Consider the following 17,127-nt stretch of genomic DNA (forward strand, 5'->3'; position numbering starts at 1 on the left):
TTCATTTAAAATAATCTCTCAAGTACCTTCTCCATAATTCCAATGATTTAATAAATCTATAAATCAGTGAACTTGCAACATTGTCTTTAAAAAGAGCCAGGGGTTTTGCTGTATTTTCTTCCTTTGCCATTGAATTCTCTCATCTAAGTCTCATTTAGGGCCAAGGGAAGGGACTCTGCCCCTGTGCCCCTGGGCTCAGGTGAGAGCCCACCTGCAGAGCTGCCCCAGCCCTGGCTCCAGCAGCACAAGGAGCTGGAGCTGCTGCAGCCAGTGCAGAGGAGGCCACGGAGCTGCTGCCAGGGCTGGAGCCCCTCTGCTCTGGAGCCAGCCTGGCACAGCTGGGGCTGCTCAGCTGCACAAGAGATGGCTCCAGGGACACCTCAGAGCCCCTGCCAGGGCCTCCAGGGGCTCCAGCAGAGCTGCCCAGGGACTGGGGACAAGGCCTGCAGGGACAGCAGCCAGGCAATGGCTCCCACTGCCAGAGGGCAGGCACAGATTTTGGGCTCTTGGCAATTAGGAATTGCTGGCTGGGAGGGTGGGCAGGCCCTGGCCCAGGGTGCCCAGAGCAGCTGTGGCTGCCCCTGGATCCCAGGGAGTGCCCAGGGCCAGGCTGGATGGGGCTTGGAGCAGCCTGGGACAGTGGAAGGGGTCCCTGCCGATGGCAGGGGGTGGGACTGGATGGACTTTAATGTCCCTTCCAACCCAAACCATCCTGGGATTCTGTGATTTACACACATGCACAATGGGTGGCTTTTCCTCTCCTTTTCTCCACTCATTTGCAATGTCTCTCTGGGCCATAAAAATCCACACTCAGTGAGTTTCTAATTAGCTACCAATATTTCAGCACCTCTGAAATCAGGTTATAACTTCTAAAACCTCCAGTGTCATAAGTAAAATGATTCTCCTAATTTCTGTTTATAAACTACTTAGAAATGTCTTTATTGGATGGAAGTATATATTGAAAGGGGTTATTTTTTGCATTCCCATTTTTGACCAAGAGCCACAATTTTTTCAAAAGTGTTTATTTCACAAATTTTTTTATCCCCAGCTGAATATTACAGTGACTATTACAAGCATTTTCTTATAAACAAAGGTGTAGTTTACAGATTTGTTCAAAATGGAAAAATATTTTATAAGCAGTAGTATTTCATCTACAGTATTCACTCATGTATATCATTCAACTTTGACAGCAGCTATACCTTCTGCTCCTTAAGGTAATGACACTTTACGCCACAAAAAATAAAATAAAAATATCCCCAAAGATTTCAATATAGTAGCACTTTTTTAATATACTTCTTTTCTTCTGATTTCAAATTAATCTGAAAGTCTTTGTCCACTGGCATTCACACCTTGAAATAATTTGGATACTCATCAGGGTTATGTCTTGTGGATTGTTTTACTTGACATCTACCTTGCTAGAATTTCTTTCAGAAAGAAAAAAAGATCAATTTATGACTGTAATATATATGTGAATCAATAAAGTTTGAGGAAAAAGCTTCATGGAAGTTCATGCAATTCATTTTAATTAGGTTCTATTTATATGCACTGATAAAATGCTAATTTTTCAGTGAATGGTCTGAAAGAATAAGTTTGCACAATTTTATTAATTTACTATTGAAAATGGAGGAAAACAACTATTGTTTCAAGTGCAGCTTTTTCATTTGTATCTTTTGCAAATCACACAAATGAGGAATCATGTCCTGCAAAGACTTCAGTGTTCAAGTTGCAGGGTGATCAAAAGCAGCCACTGTGCTTAAAACATGCCCACACTTTGGTACTGTTTCACAAATACAAAGAAATTCTTGTAGATCCAGTGGAATAAACTGCATGAGCAAAAAAATGTTTGTAATGTAGGATTGCAAAAATTCAGTCTTGAGGTCTCATGTTCTTTTTCTACAGTCACCTACAGCAGCTTTATCTTCAGATAAAATAAGCAATCTCAGCTACAATTAAAAAATAAAAGGAAGAAGAAAAGGGACTTTCTGGTGAACATGAAACATGGACATTGTCCTGGCTGCTTCTTGTAGGTCGCCAGCATATGCCTCAACTCATATTTGAAGTGTTGGTTCTGTAATGCTGTAATGCTGGTGATTTGGGCATTTTGATTGTTTATTTTATTTTATTTTATTCCCAGTAGTGCTTTTCTGAGATATAAGCCATCATATTTGCAGAAATCACAGTGGGTCACTATTGTTTGGGGTTTTTTTCCCCCAAGAACTTAAAAGTGTTTTTGCAGACCTCCTTGATGTAAGATTTTATGAGTAGGCTTTTATATCCATAGACAACTTCTTCTATGACAGAATAATAAAAATATTCCACTGTTTTAATGCTTATTTCAGAGTAAGAGTGGTTGAGTTAAACAGCTGAAGGCACAGAGTGGGAAAATGCTAAATGTAATAATCAATATTTAAAAATAAAGACAGATCTGGAGAAGAGCCAGCTTTCTCTAAGCCATGCTTTGTGACCATTTTGCTTTTTAAATAAAGAAGTCTAAATCTGAGGAAAGAAGGCATGCTTGAGCATAGCAATTTAACTAAATTACCATTTAAATACAAATTTTTAAAAGTGCTAACAGAATAGATAACATATATTAAAGGTATTTCGTACAGAGTTCTCTTCCAGATGGATTTCAATGGATAAACTACATGATCACAGATCAGGATGTTAAATCCCAGTTCCCATCTACACATACTAAGAGTTTTTAAGAAAGAACATATAAATTACAATCCTGAAAGTGCCAGTGAAGGACCATTATCCCCTAGAAGACCATTAAGCACATTTTACAGTGGTAATCAGCAACAAAGCCACTGCAGAAGAGGATTCTGCAGCAACCTGTCACTTAGTCTGAGTGATAAGCGTAGGTCTAATCAATGCATTGGGAATTGTACTCCAAATAATTTACATCAGAAAGAGGTAGAGACCTGAACTGCCTGAAACTGCTGACCTAACACGAATCCTGAGCAACAGCTCTCTGTTTAAACCACCTTACAGAAAGGCTGAATCCTGCTTTGAATTATTTACTCTTAAACCATGACAACTGTTGGAGCATGGAAAGAAGGGAGAGGCCACGACTAACAAAATTCAGAGCACTGCAAGGACATTCACTGTGAAAAGAGGTAGGTGAAAATAAATAAAGATATAGTGGGTGAGTGGGTGACAGGGCTTGCTGGGCACGGGCAGCAGACTGGTGGTATGACCCTCATTGTACAGCCAGGGGAGATGAAGGCACTGCTGAAGACACAGCAGAGGTGAGTGCCCAAGAACTGCAGTTTGGAGACCATCCTGGCTCTTTACAAGCAAAATATCTGTAATTCAATGGGTGACGGTTAAGGGTGGACAAATTACTTTTTAGCCTGAAGTCTGTCCTTCAGTGGTAACAGTTGCTCTGAACTATAGTCTCAGTTTGAATCAAGGTATTTACCCACTGGCATAGACCGATATAACTCTGCACAGCACTCAACAGTTTCTTTTAAAATGTGCTTTTTTGGATAGTCATATACATAAATAGTACATACAGGACTACTGCAGTTTGTATATACACCGATTATATACATGATGCCTAAATCACAACACGCTCCTTGCCTAGGAAGGAAACTGCAGCAGACAGGAGTTGGTGTATCTCCAAGAAACTTCACATTCTACTTTCAGTCTCTAAGCAGACAGCCTACCTGGTCATAAATTTGCTGTTTGGATTTACACCAGCTAAAAAGAGTCAGATGGAGAGAGTGGATTTTTCTCGGAAAGCTTTTAGTCATGACGGAGCTGCGCACCACAGAGGAAGCCACAAAAGCAGGTGAGTTGAGATTGACTTAAACAAGACCATTGTGGAAGTGGAGAGGGCAGAACGCTGGCAGCCCCACATCCTGAGTGCAGTTTGGCAGGTGTGGCTGTGGCAGGAGCATCCCCACGCTGAGCAGTTGTGGAGCAGCACTGGCCCTGGCGAACCCACCTCAGCCACCGAGAGCTCAGCGTGTGCAGCCAAGGACCACGGAAAAACCAATGCCTGGTCTCCTGCACCATCCATGTGGTGAGGTCAGAGGGTTGGTTTGGCTTAGTTTATAAGTCTGATTTAAAAAAAAACCAAAATTAAAAGAATCTGAATTGAATGCAATTATTAATTTAAGGTTGTTGTAGTTTGGGTTCACTCTTAAAGAAATGGCTTATGTATGTTTTTAACATACCACCTGAATACCACCTGACAGCTTTTTTTTCTTTTTTTTTCTTTTTTTTTTGTGTTAGAACATTTAATCTCTTTTAGAAATTTTTAAATTTTTAAAATATTCTTCATTTATGCAAGCCATGTATTTGCATGATTCTTAACATTTTGGGTGGCTGCTGAACTGAATGGAGTTTTTCCATGGACAGCTACAGCTAGGATTAACCCACTGAACACGAGTAGGGCTGGAGGATTAAACTGGGTTCCTTAGCATGATTTGTGCATGGGATTCTGACACTGGCCATGTAAGAGGTACCTTGACAGCCACTGGAGGAAAGTGTTTGAGACTCGAAAGCACAAGGAAAGCCAACAGTGGGATCAGGATGATGCTATACTAGAAGCAGAAGGCTTAAGGCAGTCCTTTGTATCATGATTATTTCACTAGGACAAAACCTTTGCTATCATAAATTTGGTAATGCAAGAAAGTCCAGTGGAACAAATTCCTGCCAATTTATCTAAATTTCCATGAAGTAGATACACTGAATGTATTTAGCAACAGCTAAGGAGCAACAGCTCCTCCTAAATATATTCAGTGTATCTGAATGTACTTGTGAAAAATGTATTTGTATTTGTGACAAATTCCACATCAGTGGAAACAAGCAGCATCCCAGCCCTTTACCTTTATGGTGTAATAAATACACACCTTCTGCAATTTACTTTTTCAATTCACTATCATGAATGCAGTTACTAGCAAGATCTGAAGGCAGAACTGCATGTTCTGCTATTCATACACACAAGACCACCTGCTCCTAGACAAATGACACATCCTTCAAGGCAGCACAAGTGTCTCAAATTTTGTTTTTGTCATAGACACCTATGAAAATCAAAATAAGCTGTCTCCCACTTCCTGGCTTTTGGAGATGATTATGGGCTATGAACTATGTCAACATAAAATCAAGCATTAAAAAATAAATCTATTTTTCAAGTATCCTTATTTCTGAGATGCAAATTACCCAAAAAAATCACATACAGACCAGTGTCTTTTTTAGTGTACATTTTAGCATCCATTTGTTACTGTGTACTGGTTCTTCCATAAGCCTGTTTGGTCCATATTTAAAGAGCTCTTGAATTCTTTTTATGATTTTTTTTTCTTTTGTTGCTGGAAGTCTCTGGGTGTGACAGGTAAGTTTAATTGTACTTTCTTCAGACTTTATTGAGAAAATCCAAGTTGAGAGAAGCAGGGAGATGAATGGAGTCCATGGTGATGGCAGATGGGTTGAATGGGAACAGAACTGGGAACATGTGCTTGAAGTCTAACAGCAGCTGTGGAGGGTCATTCCGTTCTTGCAACTGCTTCTGTTGGGTGTGGGAGAAGAAAACAAATGTAGCATTAGTTGTCGCCTTTTCTTGTTGTGTTTAACATCATCAAAGGTTTGAGAATGTGCATAATTTTATAGATACTGCAGGTGAAAACTATTTTGTTCTCTTCTGCAGCACCTTTCCTTCTGAGCAAGTATAACTTCTATCAGACTGTAAGAAACACTGCTTCAGGAGAACCTGGTTACATTTTCTACATGACCACAAAGATACAGGACCTGGAAACAAGATGACCCCCATGGCACAGCAAAACCAAGACTACATGATACCAGCAGACTACCTTTGATTCAGCTGATCAACCATGGTGATATGTTCTGGAGGTAGCTGAACACATGCCCTTCCTTTTTCTCCCTGCTCCTTGTAAGCATTAAAAGGTGTTTGGCTTTAATTTGTTTATTTTCCCTTCAGTTGCCAATTTCTACCTCCTATCTCAGAAGTAACTCAATTTCACCAACACTTTGTTGACTCCTGCAACCTTAATTAATCCTCAGTCCTGTTGCTACTGAAGAGCTGTATTAGCTGAGCTTTGTATTTGGGTGCTTATTGCCCTCTGTGATTAACAGCCTGGCTATCCCTGCAGCTGTGTGCTGTAAGTGTGTGTGCACACACAGAGCACTGAATTCAGGACAACCTGCAGCAGCATGCCTTTTATAAAATGCCTGAGTTAGCAGTGATTCAATACAGATGCCACTAGAACTACAGAGATGTCATTTGTGCCCTCCAGTTGACAGCTCTTTAAATTTACCTGTATGTTTCGTATGAAAGCTACTGTCACACGTTCTTCAAACTCATTCACAGGAGTGTAGAGATTCAGTATCTTTACAATCTGTTAAAAAGAAAACATGGTTACAGTCATGAGAAGCTAAACTTCTCCAGAACACAAAGCACCAGCAGCAGGTTGTCAGGATATGGCCACAACAAGTCTGCCATGACAAAGCAGAGGAAAGAAGCAGCAGAAGAATCACCCTGGTGTTTTTCTTTGCCTCCTGTAAGGTATTGCAAGATGGACCTGTCAAAATCACTTCTTACGGGTAGGTCTGTAAGTTGGCAACAGACTTGGACAACAGATTTATACAGGGTTTGCACATGGTGACATGGATGACTTCTGATGTCACCTCTACCATACTTCTCTTGCTGCTCCCTCATTCCCACTCCTCCCCTCAGCTTTTCTCAAAAATTCATGTTCAGGACAGGGTGGTGCAGATACATTAGAAAGGCTCTCTGAGAACCACTGGAAATCAGCTCACATCTCCCACTTCTCCCTTTCTACAATATTATAAAATTAAGGACAGGCAATCCAGCAGTAAAAAACATGAGTTTATATCCTCCTGGAATGGAGTCTCAAAGTTCAAGGCCATATCCAGCCAGCCTAGGTTGGTACTTCTAAACCTCCTACCCCAAATGGGAATCCTTGGTGGGCATCCTGCAGACACAGCCAGTTTAAGAGCTGGCAAAAGACTATAGGCGTGGGAATCCTTAAAATCAGAGGGTTTTGGGAAAGCTGCAAAAGGCAGGCCTCAGAGAGAGCAGAACTGTAATTAGAACTAGGCAGGTTTAAAATGCCCAAGGATCTGACTTACACAACAAACTCCTTGGGGCTGGGTTTCATCTTTGCACATTTCTGGAGCTCCAGTGCCATCAGTGGCACTGTAAGAGAGGGGCCACTACTGTGAGCACCTCTGGGAGGGGCCAAGATGTAACATCAGTCCTGAAAAGCACAAGCTGTGCCCACTGAAGAGCTGGCAGAGGGAGACCACCCTTTCCCACTCCTCAATTACCTGTTCTGTAAACCCCTGCCCTGCTCCCTACCTGCTGGGTTGTGAGAGACGTGCACAAGGAGCAGATGGCCTCAGCATCCTCTGAGGTTTTCTTCTTCAGCTGCAGGAGCTGTGCTGCCTGAATCAAGGGCTCCAAAGTTTGTGCTGCTCCACTCTGCTGCAGATTCTTCCCATGCAGCCATTCCTCCAGCTGGCTGATGTTAAACCTGGATAAGCGACCAAGACAAGATGTGAGCTCAGAGGTAAGAAGCAGCATCTTCAAAACTCCTCTTTGGGGCTCAGGGTATGTTACAGTGCTGGTGTACGTGGCTTTTTGTGCTGTGTATTTGTGATATACGCAGCAAGAGACAATCAGACCAAAGCTCAGTACTCAACAACTCAGAGTAAAATATATCCTCCAAGTACCTTTCAAATAGATGAACCATGTAACAACCAAACAATATAAGGGAGTTGCATTTCTACAGCATTCAGATTCCTCCAAGTTTCAACAATTAAAATGAAGATTTTAACCAGCTTTTAAATGCTAACAAGATCCTGCAAAGTACCCAGATACCTTTGAGAATATCTACACAGAAAATGCTTTTGCTGTGCCCACTGTCCTCAAGAGGAACACAGAAAGATCCAGCCTGGGAAGGGGAGAGGGTAGCAAATGGAAGATTTAACTAATTTGCACTGAGAAGTGCACTTTTTTCCCCTATTTCCCACCAACTTACAACATTAACAAAACTTCCTTAAGCAGGCAGAGCCCTGCCCCAAGCCCCAGCCCCACCTCAGCTGCATGCCCGTGCTCCACGAGCAGACATCCTTCCTCAGCAGGAGGTTGTTCAGGGCGATGGCATTGATCATGTAGAAGAGCTGCTTGAACACCTGCTGGATGATCTCTGGGTCCAGGCCCTGGTCACACATGATGCTGTGGAATGTGTTCAGCTGGCGAATCATTTCATCCAAGCTGTAGGAGCTGTCACCCGCATTGGAGGAGTATTTCCTGTAGCCCACCGGTTTGACAATGGAAAGCCCTTGGATACTCTCATTTTCCAACACAGCAGACACTGGAAAAAGGGGGGGAAATGGGCTAAAAAGCCTGCATCCATCTATTTGTCACTAGAGGGAAGAACTGATCCCTCCATGGGCTGCAATGAACACGTATCAGTCTCAGTGATGCAGCACCATGGGTGCTGCAAGAACTGACAGCAGGACAGATCCATGGTTTACTCTGATAATATGAAATAGTTAAAAACACACACAAATATCATAGAACTATGCAAGAGTTGAGTTTGGAAGAGACCTTAAAAGGCCATTAAGGTCAAACACCCCTGGCATGGGTAGGAAAACCTTCCACCATCCCAGGTTGCTCCAAGCCCTGTCCAGCTGGGCATTGGACATTCCAGGGATGGGGCATTCCTCAGATGAATCCTCAGGGATTTGGCTGAAGAGATAACTCTTCTAATACCTGCTCTCACACCCTCAAAACCAAAGTCTTTATGAGTCTTTTTCCTCTTCCCAATCCTCTCCTTTCTTATAATGTATATTTCCATCCATAAAAAGATTAACCACAGACCCGGTCTGGAGGAGACAGCAGACCCACCAGCACAACCCCACCTCTTCCACTGCCTCCCCAACAGAAATAAAAGAGATATCTTCTGGAGTGGGAGGAAAAGCCCTCATCCCTATTAACTCCTATCATGGGGGAAGATAAAAACTCTCTGGGTCATGCTGGCACTGTGCAAAGCTCTAAAAAACAGCTGGAGCAGACAATCTGGGCCAAGAAGCACCCTGCAGGTGTGAGCTCACCGATCATGGGCTGCAGGATGCCCTCTGCAATGTTGATGAGCTGCTGGTAGATCTGGATGGAGAGGTGGCCCAGCACCTGCCGGTACTCGGTCAGGTCGAAGTTCTTCAGGCAGTGCTCATTCTGCTTTGCCGTGTTTTGGGTCATGAAACCCTGAAAAGGGGATTAAAACACCCAGGCTCATTATCCCACCCACTGACAGTCCATCAGAACCGCTGCATTAAAGCCCCCTGCACCCTTACAGTACAGTATACCAAAATATGTTACCAAAGTACATCATAGAAAAGATCAAAACTCATAAATCACCTTTCAGTTACCTAGGCATTTGTTTATAAATTATTACTAGAGAACTACCTTTTGAAGAAAATCACTAAACTACCAGTTTTTCATCTTATCCTTAAGCAAAGATCTGCATATTTGTATTAACTGCAACATATAGGAGTAGAAAATGACATTTCAGGCCCTCTGAAACTACTTTTTTAGCTACATGCTTATCCATTTGAGTTCCAACTGTTTATGGGAAACAAAATATTTTTAAATTAAGATTCTAGAAAATTGAAAAAAAGTTACGACTGCATTTTACGTGCTGCTTTGACAACATCTTAAATTGTTCTGAAATTCACAAATCTCCTGAAATAGCTGAATTTGTTGCCTGTTTTTTGCTGATACAGCTCATCTATAATCCTGCATTTGGCTGCTGTAAGCTCTCAGTTCTGGGCTCAGATATTAATACCAGTTTTAGTGTCAGAAGCCAATGCGATGTTTTAATTAACACAGATCCTTTGATTGCCTGTTCATATGGTCTTACTTGGTGTGAAAATGAGAACTATGAAGCTGTTTTTGTTGGTTGCTGACTGGCAAAGTGCAAAAATACAGCATGTGCCAATTTGAGTTGATTTCACTAGTTCTCCATTTTCCTGACTAATCGTATAGCACCATGCTCTTCACCTGACAGGACTGCATGTGGGTTGGGATTTTCTTTTAAGCCTTTTCTTAAAAACAGGCCGGATTTTAAACTAAAGATCTTGCAAACAGCGCTGTAGTATTTCTCTCCTCTATATTTTGCAACAATTGCCAATGGAATTTGCAAACAGCTGATTAATTTAACACAGTAAATCAGGGCAAAGACTGTGTTTTAACCCAGCTGGTTTTCTGGAGAGGATTTTCTCTAAATGCAGTATTATTATCGAGACAGAAGAGGGCAAACAAGAGCACAGCTGCTAGTAAGTATTCTCTAAAATATTTTTAATTTAACTTTTAATTTTAAATCTTCAAAATCCAGTGCTGAGGTTTTACACTCACACCATTATCTCTTGAATGACCTGAATAGTTAATTTAATTTTATGATTTTTTTTTCTTACAGCTTGAATGCTCAATATATCTAAATAAATATCTAAAGACTAAAAAAAAATAACAGTATTTGTGTCTGTTGAAAATTTTAATATGCAGAATACAAGGCTATAAGGATGGCAGTGGGTAATGTACGAGAACTGTGATAATCCCATTCTTTTGAAAGGGATCAGCTTTAATAAAATTTATTTCAAGCTATAAAATATTGTTTAATAAAAAGCTGGGGGATGAACTAAAACCAGGAGAACGGCCTTCAAAATGGCTCACCAGAAAGAGCATAGAAAGGCTGGCACAGCTGGGGCTGCTCAGCTGCACAAGAGAAGGCTCCAGGGACACCTCAGAGCCCCTGCCAGGGCCTCCAGGGGCTCCAGCAGAGCTGCCCAGGGACTGGGGACAAGGCCTGCAGGGACAGCAGCCAGGCAATGGCTCCCAGTGCCAGAGGGCAGGCACAGATTTTGGGCTCTTGGCAATTAGGAATTGCTGGCTGGGAGGGTGGGCAGGCCCTGGCCCAGGGTGCCCAGAGCAGCTGGGGCTGCCCCTGGATCCCTGGCAGTGTCCAAGGCCAGGCTGGATGGGGCTTGGAGCAGCCTGGGACAGTGGAAGGTGTCCCTGCCCGTGGCAGGGGTTGGAATGGGATTTAATGTCCCTTTCCAAACCAAACCCTTCTGTGCTTTTAGGAGCTTTCCCAGGAAAAGCTATCTGTGCTATACCCAGATGATAGCACTGCCGTGCTATACCCACAGTAACCAAGGAGGGCAGTCAGAGCAGCCCCATCCCCAGCCCCTGGTGCCAGGAGAGGCAGGACCGTCCCTCAGGGATGCCACCCCCAGGCCGGGCTCTCACCTCTTCCCCACTGTACTGCTTCAGGCAGTGCAGCAGCCGGCACGTGTTTGCCAGCCAGAACGATGTCATCTCAAAGTCATCCTGGTGCTTCTGCAGAGACAAAATGAAAACACGTGAGATCCCCCCCTCCCTTTCAGTAGGGGGTGGTGGCATCACAAAACTAACCAATTTTGAGCTTCCCCACCCATAATCAGGCAGATTTCCCCTTCAGCTTGGCAACATTAGCTGTTCTTCCCTGCAAACTTTTTTTTTTAACCTCTTAATTCAAACAATTTTATTGCTAAGATCACAATTCTCCTCGCTCTTCTGAAAAGGGAGGCTCTAAGAGCAAATTGGCTTGAAAATGACTGTGACAGCTGAGTGTCCAACACATGTTGGGCATGGTTATTACCACCTGTCAGCCTCTCAACCCCAAGACAAGAGCAAATGGACACCTGCCTTCAGCACTTTCTTAACACCGTTGATGGTGGAGGTGAGCAAGGAGTGCACCTTCTGGTCATCGTTGATGTAATCTGCGTGTCTGATGCACATGTAGAGGATGTAAGCTGGAAGGCAGGGAACAGTAGCAGACACTGCCTGGGGCTTGAGATCTGGAAGATTTGACAATTCAAAAAATGAAAGATTTCACAAAAAAAGGCAAACTTAAATTTCCCCAATTGACAAGTGAAGCAGAGAACACCAGAGCTGGAGTGTACCCAGGCAAACCCCTCTCCCCTCAGATCTGGGGAAAATGATATTTTGGCTCTGCAACTTGCATCCCTCTCTGCAGAGTGGACACAGAGCCAGAGGTTCAGCTGCATGACAGAGGGACCCTCAGCACTCAGGGTTGGGAGGGCAGCCCTGCCTGCACTGAGGTTTGCATTTCTCCTCATGGATACACAGTGGAGCCAGAGCTTCTCTACCCTGTAAAACCCTCCCCCAGCAGTGCACAAACCACCTCAGAATAGCTCCCTGAAGCTTTCAGGAATACCTCACACAATAAGTCCTCTCCCTGAATTGATGACACATTAAATCACTCCTTCCTTCAAGATACAGAATCCTAATGGTGGCTGTGGGCATTTGGAGCCTCTGAAGAACAAGCTTGTCTGATTAGGGGAACTTCAGTGCCCACAGCAATGGGCTAGCACTGCTCTGTGAACACTTTCTGGATCCTCACTAGGCTCTGCTGGGGTTAGAGTTGTAGTGAATACCAACACATTGCCAGGGAAGCCTGACTTCTGAAACAGCACTGAGTGAGGGGATGCTGCAGCATCTCTGACCAGCCTGTGCAATGCAGAAGAGCTCACAAGTTCATTATCTGTTTTCTGTTATTACCTCATAAATGGAGCTACCTTTGTTCCATTGCTGTGCCAGACCCAGGGGCCTGTCCTTCTGCCACCCTCTCCCCATCTATCACCTCATATGAAGCTCAGCAAGTTACTGCCTGCTCTAAAAACTGGAGCCTTGCTTTGCGTTTCCCACTTTTTGCTATCCCTAAGGGATTTGTGTCCATCCTGGTCTATCTGCAGCACTACTTTACCTACCCAAACTGCCATCACCACAAACATGCAGCTCCAAGAAGCGATCAACTGAGAAGATCTATTTGTCTACCTTAATTTTTTAATCTCAAGTTTGCAAACTCTCCCGGGCACGAGAAGGAGCAGCCAGGCAGAGAAGCGGAGCAAGTTCCCCACCTGTAATGAGGTTTCTGATGAGCAGTGGCTCATCTTCTTTGTAATATTCCAGCATGCCCTGAAAATCCTTCTCCTTCCTCTGGACAGCAACCTGCATGTTCCGCTCGTGTGGTCTCCTCTCCACTGGCACCATTGTCTGGGATGCTGTGAAGAGAAAAGGTTATCAACACCTGGCTGGCACCTGGAAATCAACAACTATTCAGGCCCTCCACTGGCCTTAGTGCAGACACCAGGTCAAAAAGTTATATATTGAATTCCCAATAATGTCATCAGCTTTGACAGACTTACAAAAATAAAAACAATCAGGTCCTGGATTACCAGTCCACAGAGTTCTGACTCTGAATGACAGAAGAAGTGCAAAACTTGAACTCAGAAGTGGAAAAAATGAAGTCATTTTCTATTTTCCAGGAGACCACAGGCTAGAAGGCAGCAACCCTCGTGAATGATTTTCACAGAGCCAGGCAAAAAGCAGGCAGGCAATGCAAAATCCCTAAGCATGGTATCTTCTGTCTGCCTGCAAAGCTGCAAACCATGGTGGCACACTGCTGGAGTGTAATAAAGCAGAAGAGACCAGCATGCAAATACTGCAGCAAGCAGCATGCAAATCACACTGACAGGGAGCAGCTGGGTGAGCCGTGGAAACCCTCCAGTTAGTCAGCTTAATTTTGCTTAATGCCTGGTTTCCAGAAATTAACTCATGAGAATGGGGCTCTCTGATTAATCACGGCTTCTCCAGAGAACAGGAAGTGCTTTCTATGCAACACAGATGCCACATTTAAGGTGATTTCTCATTAAGCAGAATATACATAAATAATTTGATACTAAAGGGTTATAATTTCCCCTTCAAAATTGACAGATCAGAACACTTTCCTGCTGGCCACTGGGCTCCTTTCTGTATCTCTGCCTGGGTCACTGCAATGACAGCAATGACTGCAATGACAGCAGAAAAGTTTCCTCAAATATCCTCCAAACCCTGGTACAGGGTCAGAGTCAGCTCAGTGCCTGCTGCTAGTTCAGTGCCAGAACAAGCAAAATCTTACCTTCATAGAAAGAAAAAGAAAAAAACCCTGAAACCCTGCAGCTCTCCAAGACTGGCCAAAGAAGTAAAACCCAAGTGCAGTTCCCCCAACCCAGTATCTCCCAATGCACAAGTCACCTTCAAAATCTTGGACCTTCTTCATGTAAATCTTCAGCTGCTTCTTCAGCTTCTTTTCATTCTTTTCCAACTTTTCCAGCAATTCTTTAAGATCCTAAAAGACAGAAGATACATTTAAAAGAACTCCCAACATTAAACCCAAGAACAGCTCATTTGGGCTGAGTTAGAGGCTGGAGTCTGGTCTGTGCATCACCAAGGTGTGGTGTGAGCATCTCAGTGGAAGAGGAGCACCACCACAGCATTTAATCCTGCCTGTTAGTCACATTTAAACAGTTTTATTTAGATACTGGAGTTGTTGAAAAAAGGCAAAAACTCAGGACATGCTAACAATCCCTCCAGACTTTGCACACAGATACAGAAAGGGAGAAGAGGAAAATTTATGATCATCCAGGCCAACCTTTTGAAGTGGCAACTGTCTTTCCACACTCCCAATAAAAGCAAGTAAGATGAAAGACCTGTGCTGCCTCTGTGCCCAACAGAGTAGGAGGGTCCCCAGTGATCTGATTTGGAAGGCAGTGTCACAAAGTAGAAAGGCTTAAAAAAGCATTTAAAAGAATTAAAAATAAAGCACCTATGTAGTCACAAAAGTCATACAGCCACAGAACATCAGCTCAAGGCCAAGTGCCAACGCTCCCAAATGCACCAGTGGGAGATGCTGATGGGTTCTGCAGAGTTTAGGAGGGGTGAAAGCGATCCCAGTGCCCTTCCCTCCCTGTTATGCTTCACATCTCCTCTCAAACTATTTTTTGATTTCTTTCTGTCTTTTCAGCAAAGCCTCTTACCAGGTTTTCATTGGTCAGACGTGTAATTTCTTGCTGAAGTCCAAACTCCACCTGGACCTCTGGAGAGAGCTGCAGAGTCTGCAGGAATGCCTGCTGCTGCTTCTCCAGCTCCTCTTGCATTAAATCCACCTGGTTTTTCAGAGCTTCCATCTCCTCCTCGTGCTCCCTCCTCTGGTCCTGGAGCTGTGCTTCCAGCAACCTGAGAACAGGACCACACTGATCAGTCTGTGATGCCAGCATGACGGTAGTAACCACCATTTGAGTTTAGATCCTTCAAAATCAGCCAACTTGGGAAATACTCTGTCAACCTCCCTATAAAACTGATGAATAAGAAGCTATTATTGCCACACTAGTCTGTCATTGGCTATACTGCAGATGAAATACTTTTGAAATTAAGAGATATTAAATCAAAGGTTGGGATTTTAAAAAATGAATCCCAAAGCACCCTTTTTTATTTAACTGCATCAAACATTCAGGTTCCTTTACTTGCAAAGAGCAAATACATGGCAAGAAAGCAACACAGGTCAACACCTGCAACACCTTTCGTTCCTGTGCTCCTTTCCTGTCAAACATAAATTCCAACTCTTGAAAACTGCCATTTGCTAAGCCAGAATGCCTTTCTAAATCCACTGCAGACACCCATGCTGAAGGTGATGGTGACAGCCTGGCAGGTGGCATAGTAATTAAGTGTCCCCTACCCTCTGCTGCATGGAAATGTCCCTTCAGCCCACCAGCTCTTGCCAGAAGATTGAAGTGACTCCATAAGGTATGAGGCCTCTGAGAGAGAACCACCAAGCCAGAAACTACAAGGCATAGTCCCAGATTATACAGGACAATGGTGGCCAAGAGAAGGAATGACCAAGGGGACTACCAAGCCCCTGCCCCTGCTGCAGCTCATGGATGTGCCTGGTCAGAGCTCACCTCACACCCAGCTCAGGATGCAAACAGCAATCCTCAAAGATGAGGAGGATTCTGCTGTTGACAGCCCCACACTGACCCAGGACATCCACAGACACAGAGCTACAACTCACTCTGGTCCACTGGGAAATTGATTGTGATCTACAGCTGTCAACTGTTTCCCTACAGGAACAACTATGCACAAAATTTTTTTGCTGTTGTTTTGGTGTTTTTCTGTAATAACTTTTTTATAAAAGAGTGCAGGGAAGATTCCTGGATGAAAAGTACTAATCATCTCCACATTGTTTTGTGTAGTTGTTTTTGTTCCCTTTACAAAATTTAACAACACAGTCTCTACTCCCACATCCCAGCACAAGACAGAAAAGCATGTTTTCCACCTATAGAAACATGTTCAATAATGCAGCCAGCCTCATAATCCTGTCAGGAGTTACATTCTTAAGAGGCTTGGAAAATACAGACCCACCATGAAATAAGTATTAAGTACTTAATTTTCATTTTATTTCTTCATACTGGGATTAGTTGGGATTCAGTCTGGATAATCCATGAGACACCCTCAGAAGAACATGCTCCTTCTATGAACCTGGGCTCCTACTTTGCTTGGAAAAACACATGAAATAATCTCTGTTATTTCCTCCTGTTACTGTCTGGTTTTACCCTGATACCTCTAGATGTGACCACTTTAGACTACTCTATACAAAATACTTAAATTTTTATTCTCTTTAATGTCCTTAAAACTTTAATAAAATCATATACATTGGAGCCCATAACCACCAAGCATGGGGGTGATGCAGGACAAGAATCCAGGAGGGATATTTGCCCAGCAGAGCAGGATCTGGGGAGGGCTGTGGAACAAGGGCACCCTGTGTCTATCACCCACAGACAACACATGGATGGGAGCACAAAATCCCCAGCATCATGCAAAGGTGACAGCACTGGGACGCAAGCACAGACCCTCTCCTTCCAACAGGTCAAGGATTGGGAGAAAACCCTTCCAAGAGGTGCCATGTCTTAGTGCAATTTGGGAGAAAAACAATAAAATGTAAAGGGTTTTTTGTCTTCTTGGAGTTCCCAGCTTCCCAACCCCTCCACCACCCAATTTCCCATTACTGTCACATAATCCTTACTGGATCACAGCTCAGGCATTAGTGACAACAGCCACCACCAGCAATGGCCAATGGAACCATGACTCCTCTGAAAATTACAGGAGGGTCTCAATTCCTGCAGTTTGGAAATCCTTCCCCCAGCTGCTCCCAGACAGGAGAGTGGGCCCTGCCCGGGACCATATGGCAACAGCAGAGCAAGAGA

The 17,127-nt window shown here is 43.6% G+C and overlaps 1 protein-coding gene across 4 annotated transcripts in view; it reads right to left on the bottom strand.

Annotated features, from left to right (window-relative positions):
• Positions 1–944: 944 nt before the first annotated feature.
• MYO5B (myosin VB) overlaps positions 945–17,127 on the bottom strand; it is a 147,769-nt gene continuing 131,586 nt past the window's right edge. For 2 of the 4 annotated variants that reach the window (XM_077171520.1, XM_077171518.1), the window contains 10 exons: positions 14,905–15,103; positions 14,123–14,216; positions 12,967–13,110; positions 11,732–11,883; positions 11,294–11,383; positions 9,103–9,253; positions 8,081–8,360; positions 7,343–7,517; positions 6,279–6,359; positions 945–5,512 (listed from right to left, as the gene is read on the bottom strand). In XM_077171520.1, the coding sequence (XP_077027635.1) occupies positions 5,360–5,512; positions 6,279–6,359; positions 7,343–7,517; positions 8,081–8,360; positions 9,103–9,253; positions 11,294–11,383; positions 11,732–11,883; positions 12,967–13,110; positions 14,123–14,216; positions 14,905–15,103 (1,519 nt within the window). In that variant the 3' untranslated portion in view covers positions 945–5,359. The remainder of the gene's footprint in view (positions 5,513–6,278; positions 6,360–7,342; positions 7,518–8,080; positions 8,361–9,102; positions 9,254–11,293; positions 11,384–11,731; positions 11,884–12,966; positions 13,111–14,122; positions 14,217–14,904; positions 15,104–17,127) is intronic. The other 2 variants (XM_077171519.1, XM_077171517.1) reach the window with 1 other exon arrangement.

The sequence above is a fragment of the Agelaius phoeniceus genome, chromosome Z (assembly GCF_051311805.1).
Source record: "Agelaius phoeniceus isolate bAgePho1 chromosome Z, bAgePho1.hap1, whole genome shotgun sequence".
In the NCBI taxonomy this organism is placed as follows: domain Eukaryota; kingdom Metazoa; phylum Chordata; class Aves; order Passeriformes; family Icteridae; genus Agelaius; species Agelaius phoeniceus.